Source organism: Xenopus tropicalis, chromosome 5 (assembly GCF_000004195.4).
Source record: "Xenopus tropicalis strain Nigerian chromosome 5, UCB_Xtro_10.0, whole genome shotgun sequence".
NCBI lineage: Eukaryota > Metazoa > Chordata > Amphibia > Anura > Pipidae > Xenopus > Xenopus tropicalis.
Genome location: NC_030681.2, coordinates 151,431,833 through 151,447,872, shown reverse-complemented (window position 1 = coordinate 151,447,872; position 16,040 = coordinate 151,431,833). Strand labels below are relative to the sequence as shown.

The following is a 16,040-nucleotide window of genomic DNA, read 5'->3' as shown; positions in this document are numbered from 1 at the left end:
GCCCATATAATACTGTATATAGTACTGCCCATATAATACTGTATATAGTACTGCCCATATAATTCTGTATATAGTACTGCCCATATAATTCTGTATATAGTACTGCCCATATAATACTGTATATAGTACTGCCCATATAATACTGTATATAGTACTGCCCATATAATACTGTATATAGTACCGCACTGCCCATATAATTCTGTATATAGTACTGCCCATATAATACTGTATATAGTACTGCCCATATAATACTGTATATAGTACCGCACTGCCCATATAATACTGTATATAGTACCGCGCTGCCCATATAATACTGTATATAGTACGGCGCTGCCCATATAATACTATATATAGTACCGCGCTGCCCATATAATACTGTATATAGTACCGCACTGCCCATATAATACTGTATATAGTACTGCCCATATAATACTGTATATAGTACCGCACTGCCCATATAATACTGTATATAGTACCACGCTGCCCACATAATACTGTATATAGTACTGCCCATTACATAGTTACATAGTTACATAGTTATAGTTACATAGTTACATAGGGTTGAAAAAAGACCAGTGTCCATCAAGTTCAACCCATCCAAGTAAACCCAGCACACTTAACCCACACCTACCAATCTATACACTCACATACATACACTATATATACACCCACTAGTACTAACTGTAGATATTAGTATCACAATAGCCTTGGATATTCTGATTGATCAAGAACTCATCCAGGCCCCTCTTAAAGGCATTAACAGAATCTGCCATTACCACATCACTAGGAAGGGCATTCCCCAACCCCCTCACTGCCCTCACCGTGAAAAACCACCTACGCTGCTTCAAATGGAAGCTCTGTTCCTCTAATCTAAAGGGGTGACCTCTGGTGCGCTGATTGTTTTTATGGGAAAAAAGAACATCCCCCAACTGCCTATAATCCCCTCTAATGTACTTGTACAGAGTAATCATGTCCCCTCGCAAGCGCCTCTTTTCCAGAGAAAACAACCCCAACCTTGACAGTCTCACCTCATAGTTAAAATCTTCCATCCCCTTAACCAGTTTAGTTGCAGTCTCTGCACTCTCTCCAGCTCATTAATATCCTTCTTAAGGACTGGAGCCCAAAACTGCCCCCCATACTCAAGGTGAGGCCTTACCAGGGACCTATAAAGGGGCAAAATTATGTTCTCATCCCTTGAGTCAATGCCCTTTTTTATACAAGACAGCACTTTATTTGCTTTAGTAGCCACAGAATGACACTGCCTGGCATTAGACAACTTGTTATCAACAAAAACCCCTAGATCCTTCTCCATTAAGGAAACCCCCAACACACTACCATTCAGTAGATAGTTTGCGTTTATATTATTTCTACCAAAGTGCATAACTTTGCACTTATCAACATTGAACCTCATTTTCCAGTTTGCTGCCAAGTTATCTAATTTTGTCAAATCGCTCTGCAAAGCGGCAGCATCCTGCATGGAACTTATAGTTTTGCACAATTTAGTGTCATCAGCAAAAATAGAAACAGTACTGTCTATGCCCCCCTCCAGGTCATTAATAAACAAGTTAAAAAGCAAAGGCCCAAGGACTGACCCCTGCGGTACTCCACTAACTACACTGGCCCAATTAGAAAATGTTCCATTTACCACCACTCTTTGTACTCTATCCTTCAGCCAGTTCTCTATCCAATTACAAATATTATGTTCTAGGCCAATATTCCTTAATTTGATCATTAACCTTCTGTGAGGTACTGTATCAAACGCTTTAGCAAAGTCCAAGTAGATGACATCAACTGCCATTCCAGCATCGAGGTTCCTGCTCACCTCCTCATAAAAGGCGACTAAATTAGTCTGGCAAGATCTGTTACGCATAAAACCATGCTGGCACAAACTAATAGTATTGTGAACTGCAATGTATTCAAGTACCCTATCCCTTATTACCCCTTCCAAAAGTTTTCCTACTACTGATGTCAGACTAACAGGCCTATAGTTTTCAGGCTGAGAACGGGATCCCTTTTTAAATAACGGCACCACATTAGCAATCCGCCAGTCTCTTGGCACCATGCCAGACCTCAATGAATCCTGAAAAATTAAGTGAAGAGGTTTGGCAATCACAGCGCTCAGCTCATTTAATACCCTGGGATGAATCCCATCCGGCCCTGGACCTTTGTTTACCTTTACATGTTCAAGTCTCTTTTGAATTTCCTCCCGAGTGACCCATGCGCCAGTAGCTAAATTACTAGAACTGGGCATATTACAAGGGAAGCCTTCATTATCTGGCTCCTCAGATGTATACACAGATGAAAAATAAGAGTTCAAAATTTCAGCTTTTTCCCCGTTCTCATCAACCAACTTACCCCCCCGTGATAATAAAGTTCCCACCCCTTCTTGCTTCATTTTTTTACTATTCACATAATTAAAAAATAATTTAGGATTCTTTTTACTCCTAGCAGCAATATCCCTTTCCATCTCTATTTTAGCTTGCTTGATAGCTTTTTTGCTGCTTTATTTGCTTCCTTGTACCTGATGAAAGTTTCTGCTGTCCCAGCTAACTTGAATGCCCTAAAAGCACGTTTTTTCTTACCAACCTCGACACTAACTCTTTTATTCAGCCATAAAGGTTTTGCTTTGCGATGCCTCTCCTTGCTTACAAGGGGGATATACTGTTGTGTATACCTACAAAGCAATGTTTTAAAGATGTTCCATTTTCCTTCTGTGCCTAACCCCATGAAAAGCCTTTCCCAGTTGACACATTGCAGAGATGCCCTTATACTGGCAAAGTCTGCACGTCTAAAATTGAGCGTATTAGTTACTCCCTTATAGAGCTGTCTCTGCAGCATTATCTCAAAGGAGACCATGTTGTGATCACTGTTCCCCAAATGCTCACCCACACAAATGTTAGAGATAAGTTCATTTATTATTAGAAATCACCAGGTCCAAAATAGCGTCATTCCTAGTGGGTTCTTGAACTGCCTGAAATAAAAAGTTGTCATTTAGCATATTTACAAACCTACTAGCTTTTTCTGACTTAGCCACCCCATTACTCCAGTCAATGTCCGGATAATTAAAGTCCCCCATAACAACAACTTGACCTAGTTTTGAAGCCTCCTCCATTTGCAACAATAGCTGGGCCTCATCCCCCTCATCTATACGGGGTGGTTTATAACATACACCAATGATCATTTTCTTTGTGACCTTCAGCCCTACAGAAATTTCTACCCAAAGAGATTCGACGTTTTCATTGGTAATGTCTTTATTACATGGCTTTAAGTCTGACTTTACGTAAAGACAAACCCCTCCACCCTTTTTAATCTCTCTGTCCCTCCTAAAAAGTGTATAACCATTTAAATTCGCAGCCCAGTCGCATTTATCATCCCACCAGGTCTCAGTGATACCTATTAAATCATAATTTTCAATACATGCAATAGCTTGCAGCCCCCCTAATTTACATTAACACAATAAAGCTATTTGTATCGATTTGTATCGCACGTTTCCCTTGTAGCCATGGGGGCAGCCATTCAGTTGGGGCTGTAGGGCAGATATTTACATGGCAGATAACTGAATAGCTCTGTAGAATACAATGAGTTTAATTCTGATACAGGAAGATAGGCGGGTCAGATGCCATTCCATGACTCTGTACAGGTTCAGCATGAAACCATTCTTTACCCGGCAACAGGATTTTGAGAAATACTTTCTTGTGAAATATATTGCATTATATCATTTGGCCACTTCCTCCAGTTTAAAGAGCCAATCACTGTGACTTTAAAGAGAACTGGCCGTATTGCTTTTACTTGTAGTATAGTTGCTTGGTGCTGTGGGGTCCTGCGTGTGGCTGCCGGCTGGTAATCTTGGGCTCACCAATCCCACTTGGGTATGAAGGTTTTGTGTAAAAGAGGACAGGAATATTGCCATGAATATTCAAGGGTGAAGACACACTGAGCTACTTAGTAGCAGCTACTTGTCACGACTACTAAATCCCAGAAAATACCCTTCCATAGACAATAGTGAGAATTGCCCCTGCTATTTCGGGTGTTTACAAAAATATTTATGTTCTTTCCAACCAGCTGGGTCCTCCCCCAAAGGGCCCAACAGAACCTGCTGAAGATCCGTTCATGGTGGCCACGTCTCCTCTCCTCGTGCCACGCAGATTTCTGTTCTACGTCCTGAGCAACACTTACCTGCATATGGGAGACATGAGCTCGAAAACCCAACTCCCCAGCAAAGAAGGGGCCCTGCCCGGCAGGTCTGAGAAGATGAGGGTCTCTGGTAGGTACCCCATTTATACTGGAATTGTTTTATTGGGCCCTTTTCAGCTATGAGGCTTTTAAAGCTGTCTGTGTCGGTATGTTGGGGGGGGGGCGGATATGGGTAAATGGGTCTAAATTGCAAAAAAAGCATCTTCAGGGGCATCAGTCTTCCCTGCTAAAGGCCTGGGTTGGTCTTGGGCTGGTACACCATAACCCTAAACACAAGGGGGCTGATTTACTTACCCACGAACGGGTCGAATGGAGTCCGATTGCGTTTTTTTCGTAATGATCGGTATTTTGCGATTTTTTCGTATGTTTTGCGATTTTTTCGGATTCTTTACGAATTTTTCGTTACCAATACGATTTTTGCGTAAAAACGCGAGTTTTCCTATCCATTACGAAAGTTGCGTAAAAAGTTGCGCATTTTTCGTAGTGTTAAAACTTACGCGAAAAATGCGCAACTTTTCGCGTAAGTTTTAACGCTACGAAAAATGCGCAACTTTTTACGCAACTTTCGTAATGGATAGGAAAACTCGCGTTTTTACGCAAAAATCGTATTGGTAACGAAAAATTCGTACAGAATCCGAAAAAATCGCAAAACATACGAAAAAGTCGCAAAATGTTCGTTTTCAAGTCGGAACTTTTCCAATTCGGGTCGGATTCGTGGGTTAGTAAATCAGCCCCAAGGTGTAGCATTTATTGCTTAATTTTTTGTTGAGGTTCAGTTCTCCTTTAAATGTGACATATTGTGTGAAAAATAATATTGTACCAATGAATTATACTCATCTAAATACAGTAGGTATGTGCTTTAAAAACTAGTAGTTTTAGTAGAGAAAATTTCTCCAAAAACCCCACTAGTCCCGCCCATCTGTTCCACTTCCTGCTGCCTCCTTCCCCAGGCTGTGCAGGGGGGCCGGCGGCACTCAGCACACTGCACTGTAGGATAGGAACCAATCAGCAGCTAGGCTGACCTGATAGGGAACTGACACCTGTCTTTGCTTGTGTGACTGCAGGGCTGTGATTGGCTACTCCCCTCCTACTATGCATCTGGGAGGGACCGTTAGGACACGCCCACCCCTCATTTGAAACACAGACAGGGACCTGAGAGGATCTATAGGGAGCTCCAATAAAGCGGCCATTTTTACAGATAGGATTAATGTTTAACCCAAAGGGAAACAAGGCCTAAAGGTGGCCATACACGAGCAGATCCGCTCGCTTGGCGATGTCGCCAAGCGAGCGGATCTTCCCCCGATATTCCCACCTACGGGTGGGCGATATCGGGGACCATTTAGGTAAAAAAAATAATAATCTGATCGTTTGGCCCTGGGGCCAGACGATCGGATTATGTGGGCGGCAATGGGGCAGTCGGATCGGGGACCGCATCAACGAGCCGATGCGGTCCCCGATCCGACCAGATTTTCTAACCTGGCCGATCGAGATCTGGCCAATTTCAGGCCAGATATCGGTCGGCCAGGCCGATCTGCTCTCCCCATACACGGGCCGATTAGCTGCCGAATCGGTCCAAGGGACCGATATCGGCAGCTATAGTCGGCCCGTGTATGGCCACCTTTAATCTTTGCATTATTTGGGTTACCCAAACAGTACTCTGCGCCACCTGGGCGGCTTCCTTCCTTGCCCAATAACACCAGGAAACTCTTGCATTTGCCACTTTTTCCGTTGATCTTTTTCTTTTGTCTGGTTCTGACTCATGAAGCAATGTAGCAGAAGTCCGTTCTCCTCCAGGTCTGTTAGTCAGCTGGCTTCTGCTACATTGTTTCAGGAGTCAGAAGCAGCAGCGCAGAGAGTATAAACAGCCGGACAGATGCTTCTCTTAATAGCAAATATATTTACACATAAAATGACCATTTTCAAAGAATGTATATTTGAAAGTCGGTACAATGTAAATTACAGTGGAGTTAACCTTTAAAAACCTGTATCCTTGATCAGGACCAGTAGAGTGACTACCAGTAGTGAGCCTGTGGGGGCCCAGAAAGGACCAATGTCGTTCTTCCTACCTGCAGTCGAATCCGTGGGCTTATTACTAAATGTTTATTAAACATGGGCCTTCAAAGCTTTTTGTACTACAACTCCCAGAATCCCTTGAAAGCCTTTGCCTGATTATTGTGACTGGTACCGCTATGTATTAGTAATAAAGGGATTTTTTTTCCCTTTTTTTACCTGCCTTCCTAACAATTATCTGTTTTCTCTCTGCTGCAATTTCAAGCTTCCGTTTGGGTAATAATTAAGCAATCAGCGGCGACTCTCTTACTGCTCCGTCTCACTGCCTTTACTGCATCTGCCGCCTCTTCAGCCGCCACTTCATGCATCTTCAGCGTTTTAGGAAAAACTCATTTCACACTTTAAAGTGCAACTGCAATGATTTTGTTACTTTCAGTGTAGCAATTTAGGTTGAATTTAAAGGTAAAATCCACTTTTTTTTGCAAAATACATTTTTTGGGTGACGTTTTCCTTTACCCATATATTTATATTAAAGTGTTTTATATAGAGGGAGAATGTACTCTGTATATGAGTAAAGTTTACTGTGTGCATATTTATAACAAAAAGATGGAGAGGGTTTAGTAGGGTTTATGATTTTTATGGTGTCTCTCTGTACAGGCTATGAGCAAACTTAGGGGGCTGTTCCTGCTGAATTGTGCTTAGTACAGGGGAATCCCTATGTGCCATAGTTTTATGGTATCTCTCTGTACAGGCTATGAGCAAACTTAGGGGGCTGTTCCTGCTGAATTGTGCTTAGTACAGGGGAATCCCTATGTGCCATAGTTTTATGGAATCTCTCTGTACAGGTTATGAGCAAATTAGGGGTCTGTTCCTGCTGAATTGTGCTTAGTACAGGGGAATCCCTATGTGCCATAGTTTTATGGTATCTCTCTGTACAGGTTATGAGCAAATTAGGGGGCTGTTCCTGCTTAATTGTGCTTAGTACAGGGGAATCCCTATGCTGCCATAGTTTATGGTATCTCTCTGTACAGGCTATGAGCAAACTTAGGGGGCTGTTCCTGCTGAATTGTGCTTAGTACAGGGGAATCCCTATATGCCATAGTTTTATGGTATCTCTCTGTACAGGCTATGAGCAAACTTAGGGGGCTGTTCCTGCTGAATTGTACTTAGTACAGGGGAATCCCTATGTGCCATAGTTTTATGGTATCTCTCTGTACAGGCTATGAGCAAACTTAGGGGGCTGTTCCTGCTGAATTGTGCTTAGTACAGGGGAATCCCTATGCTGCCATAGTTTTATGGTATCTCTCTGTACAGGCTATGAGCAAACTTAGGGGGCTGTTCCTGCTGAATTGTGCTTAGTACAGGGGAATCCCTATGCTGCCATCATTTTATATAGCACTGAAATAACAACATACAAAAATGGCAAGTTAAATACAGCAACTCTGTAGCCCACTTTTTGTGCAGAACCCTATTGAAGGTTCTGGTTCTGTTCAGGGCATGCTGCTGTGTGCAGTTGTGCTGTTTTTCCGCATTGCGCTGCAGTGCCGGGACGGAGCGCGCTAGATATATGCCTGCCTGGCTGTTTGCAGAGCTCTGTATTGGCAGCTCGGGGATCCATCAGACACACAGCATGAATCCACAAGCAGAATCTTCTGGAAATGAGACTGACGCATCAAAGCTCTGAGGGCTTGGAGAAATCAAGTAGATGTGCGCTCAGGTGATTGCCAATCGGCTGTTTGACGTCTATTGATATATTTCATTTCTTATGCGTTTAGTTAAAGGGAAACTATACCCCCCGAACAATGTAGGTCTCTATAAAAATAAATTGCATAAACAGCTCATGTAAAACCATTAAACAATTTTCATAAAAATACACCTTTTTAGTAGTATGTGCCATTGGGTAATCCTAAATAGGAAACTGCCATTTTAAGTACTAAGGGCCGCCCCCTGGGATGATAGGAGTCACAGTGCACACAAACAAGCCAAGGCACACTTTCCTGCTAGGCTCCATCAGCCAATGAATAGGCAGAGTTCTGCCTTTTGCTCCCACACTACTTCCTGTTACAGTTAGAGCTACATCACTTCCTGTCAGCTGATCTCTGAGGGAGCACACAGCCCATCACAAAATGGCGGCTCAAGGGAAAGGATGTAAAAGGGCAATATTTACTGATATATATATTTCAGTTTGGGGAGATTCTTTAATAGGTCCCTTAACATAATATAAACTGTCTGTTGGTTACGTATTCATTCTGGGGGTGTAGTTTCCCTTTGGACAATAACATTGATATTGACACAGTAATGTGCCAGTTTGGCCAAGAGGTCCAATTCGGCAGCTTATCTGCCCATGTAGGGCCCCTCTGACTGGCCTACCCAACCGATATCTGGCAGACTTGACTTTACCATCTAATTGAGGACCGCATTGGCTCATTGATGCGGTTCTCACTCTGATGGCTTGTATTGTTTGGCACAATATCACCAGCCCAAGGGGTGCATATCAGGGGCAAGATCTGCTCATTTGAAGACTGAACAGATCTTATAGTGCATGGCCTTAACAGTACTCCTACCCTTTACCTTTACCCTAGCAACCATGTAGCAGCCTGGAAGTCAAAATGGAAGAGGAACAGAAGAGGGCTAGAAGTAAAGATAAAGCAGTAAAAAACAGTTAATCTGTTTTTTGGTTGCCAGGGTCAGCGACAGCCAGGTAGCCGTTTCAGTTGCAGGCTAAGGAAAAACCAAATTAAATAATAAAGACCAATTGAAAAGTGGCTTAGATGAGGTCCATTTATAACACACTCATTTATAGGTGAACCTTCCATTTGACAAGATCTGTTAAGGCCTCTTGGGAGTCAGGACTTTGCTGAGATCTTACTTGGCAAACCCTTTGGCAACAACATCCCTAAATGACATTCAACAGGCAATAACCTGAAATCCTGCAGCAAAACATTAGGCTGCTCATCATCATATATATATATAACTTTGACAAAGGCTGGTGTACCAGCCGAAACGTCAGTCTCTGTTATTTGCTTTAATAAATAACTTTTGTTTGTTTTTAAGTCCTCTGTGGATTGGTCCGTTTTTCTACAAATATATATATATATATATCAATCCAAATGGTGTCCGCACTCCAAGGCTCAATATTCTGCGGGGTGCATAGCCAAAATTATGTGTATACAGAAAATAATAATCATCCGTGGACAGCACACCCTTCAATGCTTTATCAAAAATTTATTGAAAATATATTGTTTAAAACCGACGTTTCGGTCCTCATTAGGACCTTTCTCAAGGATAATGTATATATGTATGTATATATATATATATATATATATATATATATATACATAAGATGGTTGGATTTTAAAAGGGGTAAACTTCTTATTATTTCAGATTAAACTGTGGGGTCTGTGGGGCTTTGTGTGGATTTGGCTGAGTGCTATCTGTAGTAGAGTACCATCTCTAGTACCATCACACCACAGCTGATCAGCCAATAGAAAGAATCATAGCACGGTTATGAGGACATTGGCCATCCCAGGGGCCCATACCAGTGTCGGACTGGCCCACCAGGATACCAGGAGAACTCTCAGTGGGCCCAGGTGCCAGTGGGCCCTCTTGCTCCTGAGCATTTGGCATGTTTCATGGCCATTCCCTATTTCTAAATGGGAAGAAAGAGGAGAAATAGATGGAAGAATAGATGCTAGCATGTAAATAAAAGAGACTGGGAGAATAAAGAGGTTGGGTGAGGAAAGGAGAAAAAATTCTTTGGAAAGCGGCCTAGGGTCTAAAGTTTTCTGGTGGGCCCCTGGGGTCCCAGTCCGACACTGGCCCATACTTGCAACGTAACCAACTGGGTCAGTCATATTTAGTCACTTAATTATGGACATTGAACTTGTGCCCAACCAGGATACCTTGAAAGTCCTCAGAAGTGTAGTCAGGTGAATGTATAGAAATTGCTTTGGCCAAGCTGACGTCTAAAGACTCAAGACTTACTAGTGAAATGAATGGAACTTGGGTTTTTTGATGCCTCCCATTCTGCACTGGATTTAGTTTATTGACGTTGCATTAAAGTCTGGGCAATGAGCGGAGACCCTGCCCGAGACAGAACATAAAAATGAGATAACGCGGCCTCGGACCAAGACAGACGTTGGTAAATATTACATTGTGCTATGTGTGTGTGTCTTATTGGCAATAATCCCAAGAGCCGGCAACTCAGGGCCCCCGACACATTATTGTTATTCCACTAATTAACCTTTCCTCTACTGATACAATTTCTCCCTTGTCAGCGATTGCCATCAGATTCAGTTAGATACAAAAACAGAATAAAATTAAATGGAGATGGAGACATCCCCCCCTCCATACGTATGCTTGATCTTTTAAAGGACAGAGAGAAAGTCACAGCTTGTCCTTGGTCAGAACTGGAGGTTAGACGGGAAGAATTGAGGGGGCATCACGGCTAGGGGACCCTGCATGGAGCCAAACGCCTCTGCTGCTTTATTACTTTTAAAGGCGGAGGAGCAATGTCATCCGTGTGTAAGCTCAGCAGAAATCTCATTCCCTTCCCCTGGGACCCTCTGCGTCCTGCTTAGCATTCCTCTCACGCTTCCCCCCCGTGCTTCGCCGGCGTGGAGCAAGTCTTACATGGAACCATCTCCCCTCCCTCCTAGGACTGTCTCATGTCTGATAAGAACCGTAGCCCCGAGACCTCACCCTGGAAAGAGATTACGGGTTGCTGGGAGACCAATTTGGTTAAAAGCCACAAAGTTTTTGTACAGTATGACATTTAAAGGGGAACTCCCACCCAAAAACAGTTATAGAAGATATTGGGGATCATTTATAAACACTGGGCAAATTAGCACCTGGGCAGTAACCCATGGCAACCAATCAGAAATTTGCTTTCATTGTTATACCTGCATCTGGCTGGAAGAAATGTAATCACTGGTTGCTATGGGTTACTGCCCAGGAGCTTCTTTGCACATATAAATAAGCCCCATTGTCATTGTAGGCAACTTTCCAATAAACAGAAATTAATACATTTCAACAATGTTAAAGTTATTTTTCAATTGCAGTTGAAAGTATTTCTTGCTCCACTGGGGCAGGGACTGATGGGAATGTGTTAGGGACCTTAGATTGTAAGCTCACTGGGGCAGGGACTGATGGGAATGTGATAGGGACCTTAGATTGTAAGCTCACTGGGGCAGGGACTGATGGGAATGTGATAGGGACCTTAGATTGTAAGCTCCACTGGGGCAGGAACTGATGGGAATGTGTTAGGGACCTTAGATTGTAAGCTCCACTGGGGCAGGGGCTGATGGGAATGTGATAGGGACCTTAGATTGTAAGCTCCACTGGGGCAGGAACTGATGGGAATGTGTTAGGGACCTTAGATTGTAAGCTCACTGGGGCAGAGACTGGTGGGAATGTGATAGGGACCTTAGATTGTAAGCTCACTGGGGCAGGGAATGTGATAGGGACCTTAGATTGTAAGCTGACTAGGGCAGAGACTGGTGGGAATGTGATAGGGACCTTAGATTGTAAGCTCACTGGGGCAGAGACTGGTGGGAATGTGATAGGGACCTTAGATTGTAAGCTCACTGGGGCAGGGGCTGATGGGAATGTGATAGGGACCTTAGATTGTAAGCTCACTGGGGCAGGGACTGATGGGAATGTGATAGGGACCTTAGATTGTAAGCTCCACTGGGACAGGGACTGATGGGAATGGGATAGGGACCTTAGATTGTAAGCTCACTGGGGCAGGGACTGATGGGAATGGGATAGGGACCTTAGATTGTAAGCTCCACTGGGACAGGGACTGATGGGAATGTGATAGGGACCTTAGATTGTAAGCTCACTGGGGCAGGGACTGATGGAAATGTGATAGGGACCTTAGATTGTAAGCTCCACTGGGACAGGGACTGATGGGAATGTGATAGGGACCTTAGATTGTAAGCTCTACTGGGGCAGGGACTGATGGGAATGTGATAGGGACCTTAGATTGTAAGCTCACTGGGGCAGGGACTGATGGGAATGGGATAGGGACCTTAGATTGTAAGCTCCACTGGGACAGGGACTGATGGGAATGTGATAGGGACCTTAGATTGTAAGCTCCACTGAGGCAGGGGCTGATGGGAATGTGATAGGGACCTTAGATTGTAAACTCCACTGGGGCAGGAACTGATGGGAATGTGATAGGGACCTTAGATTGTAAGCTCCACTGGGGCAGGGGCTGATGGGAATGTGATAGGGACCTTAGATTGTAAGCTCCACTGGGGCAGGAACTGATGGGAATGTGATAGGGACCTTAGATTGTAAGCTCCACTGGGACAGGGACTGATGGGAATGTGATAGGGACCTTAGATTGTAAGCTCACTGGGGCAGGGACTGATGGGAATGTGATAGGGACCTTAGATTGTAAGCTCACAGGGGCAGAGACTGGTGGGAATGTGATAGGGACCTTAGATTGTAAGCTCACTGGGACAGGGACTGATGGGAATGTGATAGGGACCTTAGATTGTAAGCTCCACTGGGACAGGGACTGATGGGAATGTGATAGGGACCTTAGATTGTAAGCTCACTGGGGCAGGGACTGATGGGAATGTGATAGGGGCCTTAGATTGTAAGCTCACTGGGGCAGGGACTGATGGGAATGGGATAGGGACCTTAGATTGTAAGCTCCACTGGGGCAGGGGCTGATGGGAATGGGATAGGGACCTTAGATTGTAAGCTCACTGGGGCAGGGACTGATGGGAATGCGATAGGGACCTTAGATTGTAAGCTCACTGGGGCAGGGACTGGTGGGAATGGGATAGGGACCTTAGATTGTAAGCTCACTGGGGCAGGGACTGATGGGAATGTGATAGGGACCTTAGATTGTAAGCTCACTGGGGCAGGGACTGGTGGGAATGGGATAGGGACCTTAGATTGTAAGCTCACTGGGGCAGGGACTGTATTCGATTCCCTCCAGGTATAATCAATAATTGTAATTTTTGTATTAACACAGCATTGTACAATAAATGGATAAATGCATTAATACATGAAAACACAGCAATTCCCCCAATAACAAATACAAGAGGAGAAGAGGGCCCTGCTCCCAATGTTCTTTCCTTTGCCTCTTATTTTTAAATCCAGTGCACTATTTATCTTCCCTCTTCTAATCTCTCTGTTCCCGATTTATCTATCATAGTTAACAATTCTACATTCACCCCATCTTCCCAGGCCCGTTGCCTTGGTTGCTGTATATGTTATTCTGTATGTCCATTGCATGAAACCCACTTATTGTACAGCGCTGCGGGATATGTTGGCGCTTTATAATTAAATTTAAAAAATAATAATAATATTTGCTGTCTATACTAGAATTCATATTCTTTGAGAATGCTCGTATTTCTGCTACATACATACAATCGGATCTGTAGATATCGGTGCAAGGATCAGGCTAAGACAGTAGTACTTATATACACCGGTATTTATAGAGCTCTGACAATGCCCCCGGCACTGAGAAACAGTTGATTAAAGAAAAGGGACAGAGTATTTACAATAAATAACCCTTGGAAGGCGTGGCCACTGACCCTCAGGGCTTACAATCAAAATGGTATCTATTGTATTATCCGTGTCAGCGAGCTGAGCTTGATTTTTTTATTGACCGGCAAAGGACAAAGAGACGCCACATTGTAGAACTCCGGGCTCTGATTTTTTTGAGAAATATAAAGATTTTTCTTTAATTCTTTAAATAAAAAGAGCGGTCAGAGCATTTAGGTCAAACACAGAGAGCGTCGATGCCGAAGGCCCGAGTGCATTTGGGAAACCTGTCTCGGCAGGTCTCATCAGTATGTGACTCCCCTGGGAATCCGCGCTCTGATTTGAAATGCATGGATTCCGGGCAAAGGCGTATTTGTGTTGTGGGATGGATGGGAAGCCGGAGGAGGCACACAGAGCCGCTTCGTCCCTTTAGCGTGAATCTGTCTCCGCGTGAGATTATCTGAGCCGCGGCCATAAATAAGCCGCTCCCTCGGGAGACCGTCGCAGCCCCGATTCCCTGACTTTCCTCTGCAAGTCGCATTTTTCTTTCTGCACGCATGGGCACAATATGAAATCAAGAGGTTACGGTCCCTGTGTGCGTGTCTGAAGGAACACGTGTGTGTGTGGGGCGCCTCGCTCTACTGAGCTTTGTGTCATAATGTGTTATAGAACAGGAGTTTCTGTTATTATTTGTACAGCTATGGGATCCCTTATCCGGAAACCCATTATCAAGAAAGCTCCAAATTACGGAAAGCCCATCTCCCATAGACTCCATTTTAATCAAATAATTCAGATTTTTTTTAAAAATTAATTTCCTTTTTCTCTGTAATAATAAAACAGTACCTGTACTTGATCCCAACTAAGATATAATTACCCCTTATTGGGGCAGAACAGCCCTATTGGGTTTCTTTCATGGTTAAATGATTCCCTTTTCTCTGTAATAATAAAACAGTACCTGTACTTGATCCCAACTAAGATATAATTACCCCTTATTGGGGCAGAACAGCCCTATTGGGTTTATTTCATGGTTAAATGATTCCCTTTTCTCTGTAATAATAAAACAGTACCTGTACTTGATCCCAACTAAGATATAATTACCCCTTATTGGGGCAGAACAGCCCTATTGGGTTTATTTCATGGTTAAATGATTCCCTTTTCTCTGTAATAATAAAACAGTACCTGTACTTGATCCCAACTAAGATATAATTACCCCTTATTGGGGGCAGAACAGCCCTATTGGGTTTGATTGATGGTTTATTGATTTTTTAGTAGACTTAAGATATGGAGATCCAAATTACAGAAAGACCCCTTATCCGGAAATCCCTCAGTCCTGAGCATTCTGGATAATGGGTCCTATACCTGTATAATAACAAAGGGGAACTTGTGCTCAGCACTAAATTTTAAAACATTTAGGTTGAGTTCCAATGAGGTTGTGACCACAGAAGTCATATAGACAGAAACAAGAGGTCCCCTACACTCACCCATTATCAATATGTAACATACAGTTTGCTTTAAACCTAAAAAATGAGAATGTTGATAAATGGGCTCTAAAGGAGTTTAGAGCTTAATACATAAAATCTCACCCACATTCTATTTATTCCTATGAAGTGTATTTATCATATTGGTGAACTGTAATTTTCACCCACTGATCTATATACGCTTCCCATAGGAATGACTAGAACGTGGGTGAGTTTTCATGTATTAACAATAAATGGATAATATGAAGACACGCAGGCACCAGTTGTGCACGCTTCCTTGCACGCCCAACAGTATTGGTGCGACGGTATGAATGGGCTTGTGTGAGAAATGGAGACGTAAGGGGGCTGCGAGCAAAACACCGGCATGCTTGGGCACTGGGTTCCTGTTTACATGGAGACGTAAGGGGGCTGCGAGCAAAACACGGCGTCCTTGGGCACTGGGTTCCTGTTTACATGGAGACTTTCGAAGCCAAAAGGGATAAATCTGAAGAGACTGTAAAAGAGGGAATCATAATACATAACAGAAAGTACAAATAAGTCATTTCTTCACCAGTTTGGCCTCTTCCCGTGTTCCCTCTCGCCAAACTCTTCACCTCCCTCCATCCCTGAGGAAACCTGAGGCACCTTTGGGCAGAGCCGGGCCAAGAAGCATTGGATCTGCCTCAGCTGACTAAAGGTGCAGATTTCGGCTGCTAATTTGGGTCCTTCAGAACGATCTGGCAACTTATCTGCCCATGTATGGGGACCCCCGACTGATATTTGGCCTAAAATTGGCCAGATGTCGATCAGGTAGGTTTGATTTTCCCATTCGATTGGGGATTGCGTTGGCTCATTGATCCGGTCCTCGCTCCG

At 43.6% G+C, this 16,040-nt stretch overlaps 1 protein-coding gene across 2 annotated transcripts in view; it reads left to right on the top strand.

Annotated features, from left to right (window-relative positions):
• msra.1 (methionine sulfoxide reductase A, gene 1) overlaps positions 1-16,040 on the top strand; it is a 125,250-nt gene that overhangs the window by 2,794 nt on the left and 106,416 nt on the right. The window contains exons 1-2 of one of the 2 annotated variants that reach the window (XM_031903081.1): positions 3,763-3,869; positions 4,063-4,264. In XM_031903081.1, the coding sequence (XP_031758941.1) occupies positions 4,111-4,264 (154 nt within the window). In that variant the 5' untranslated portion in view covers positions 3,763-3,869; positions 4,063-4,110. Of the gene's footprint in view, positions 1-3,762; positions 3,870-4,062; positions 4,265-16,040 lie in introns of those variants that run through there. The other variant, XM_031903080.1, reaches the window with a different exon arrangement.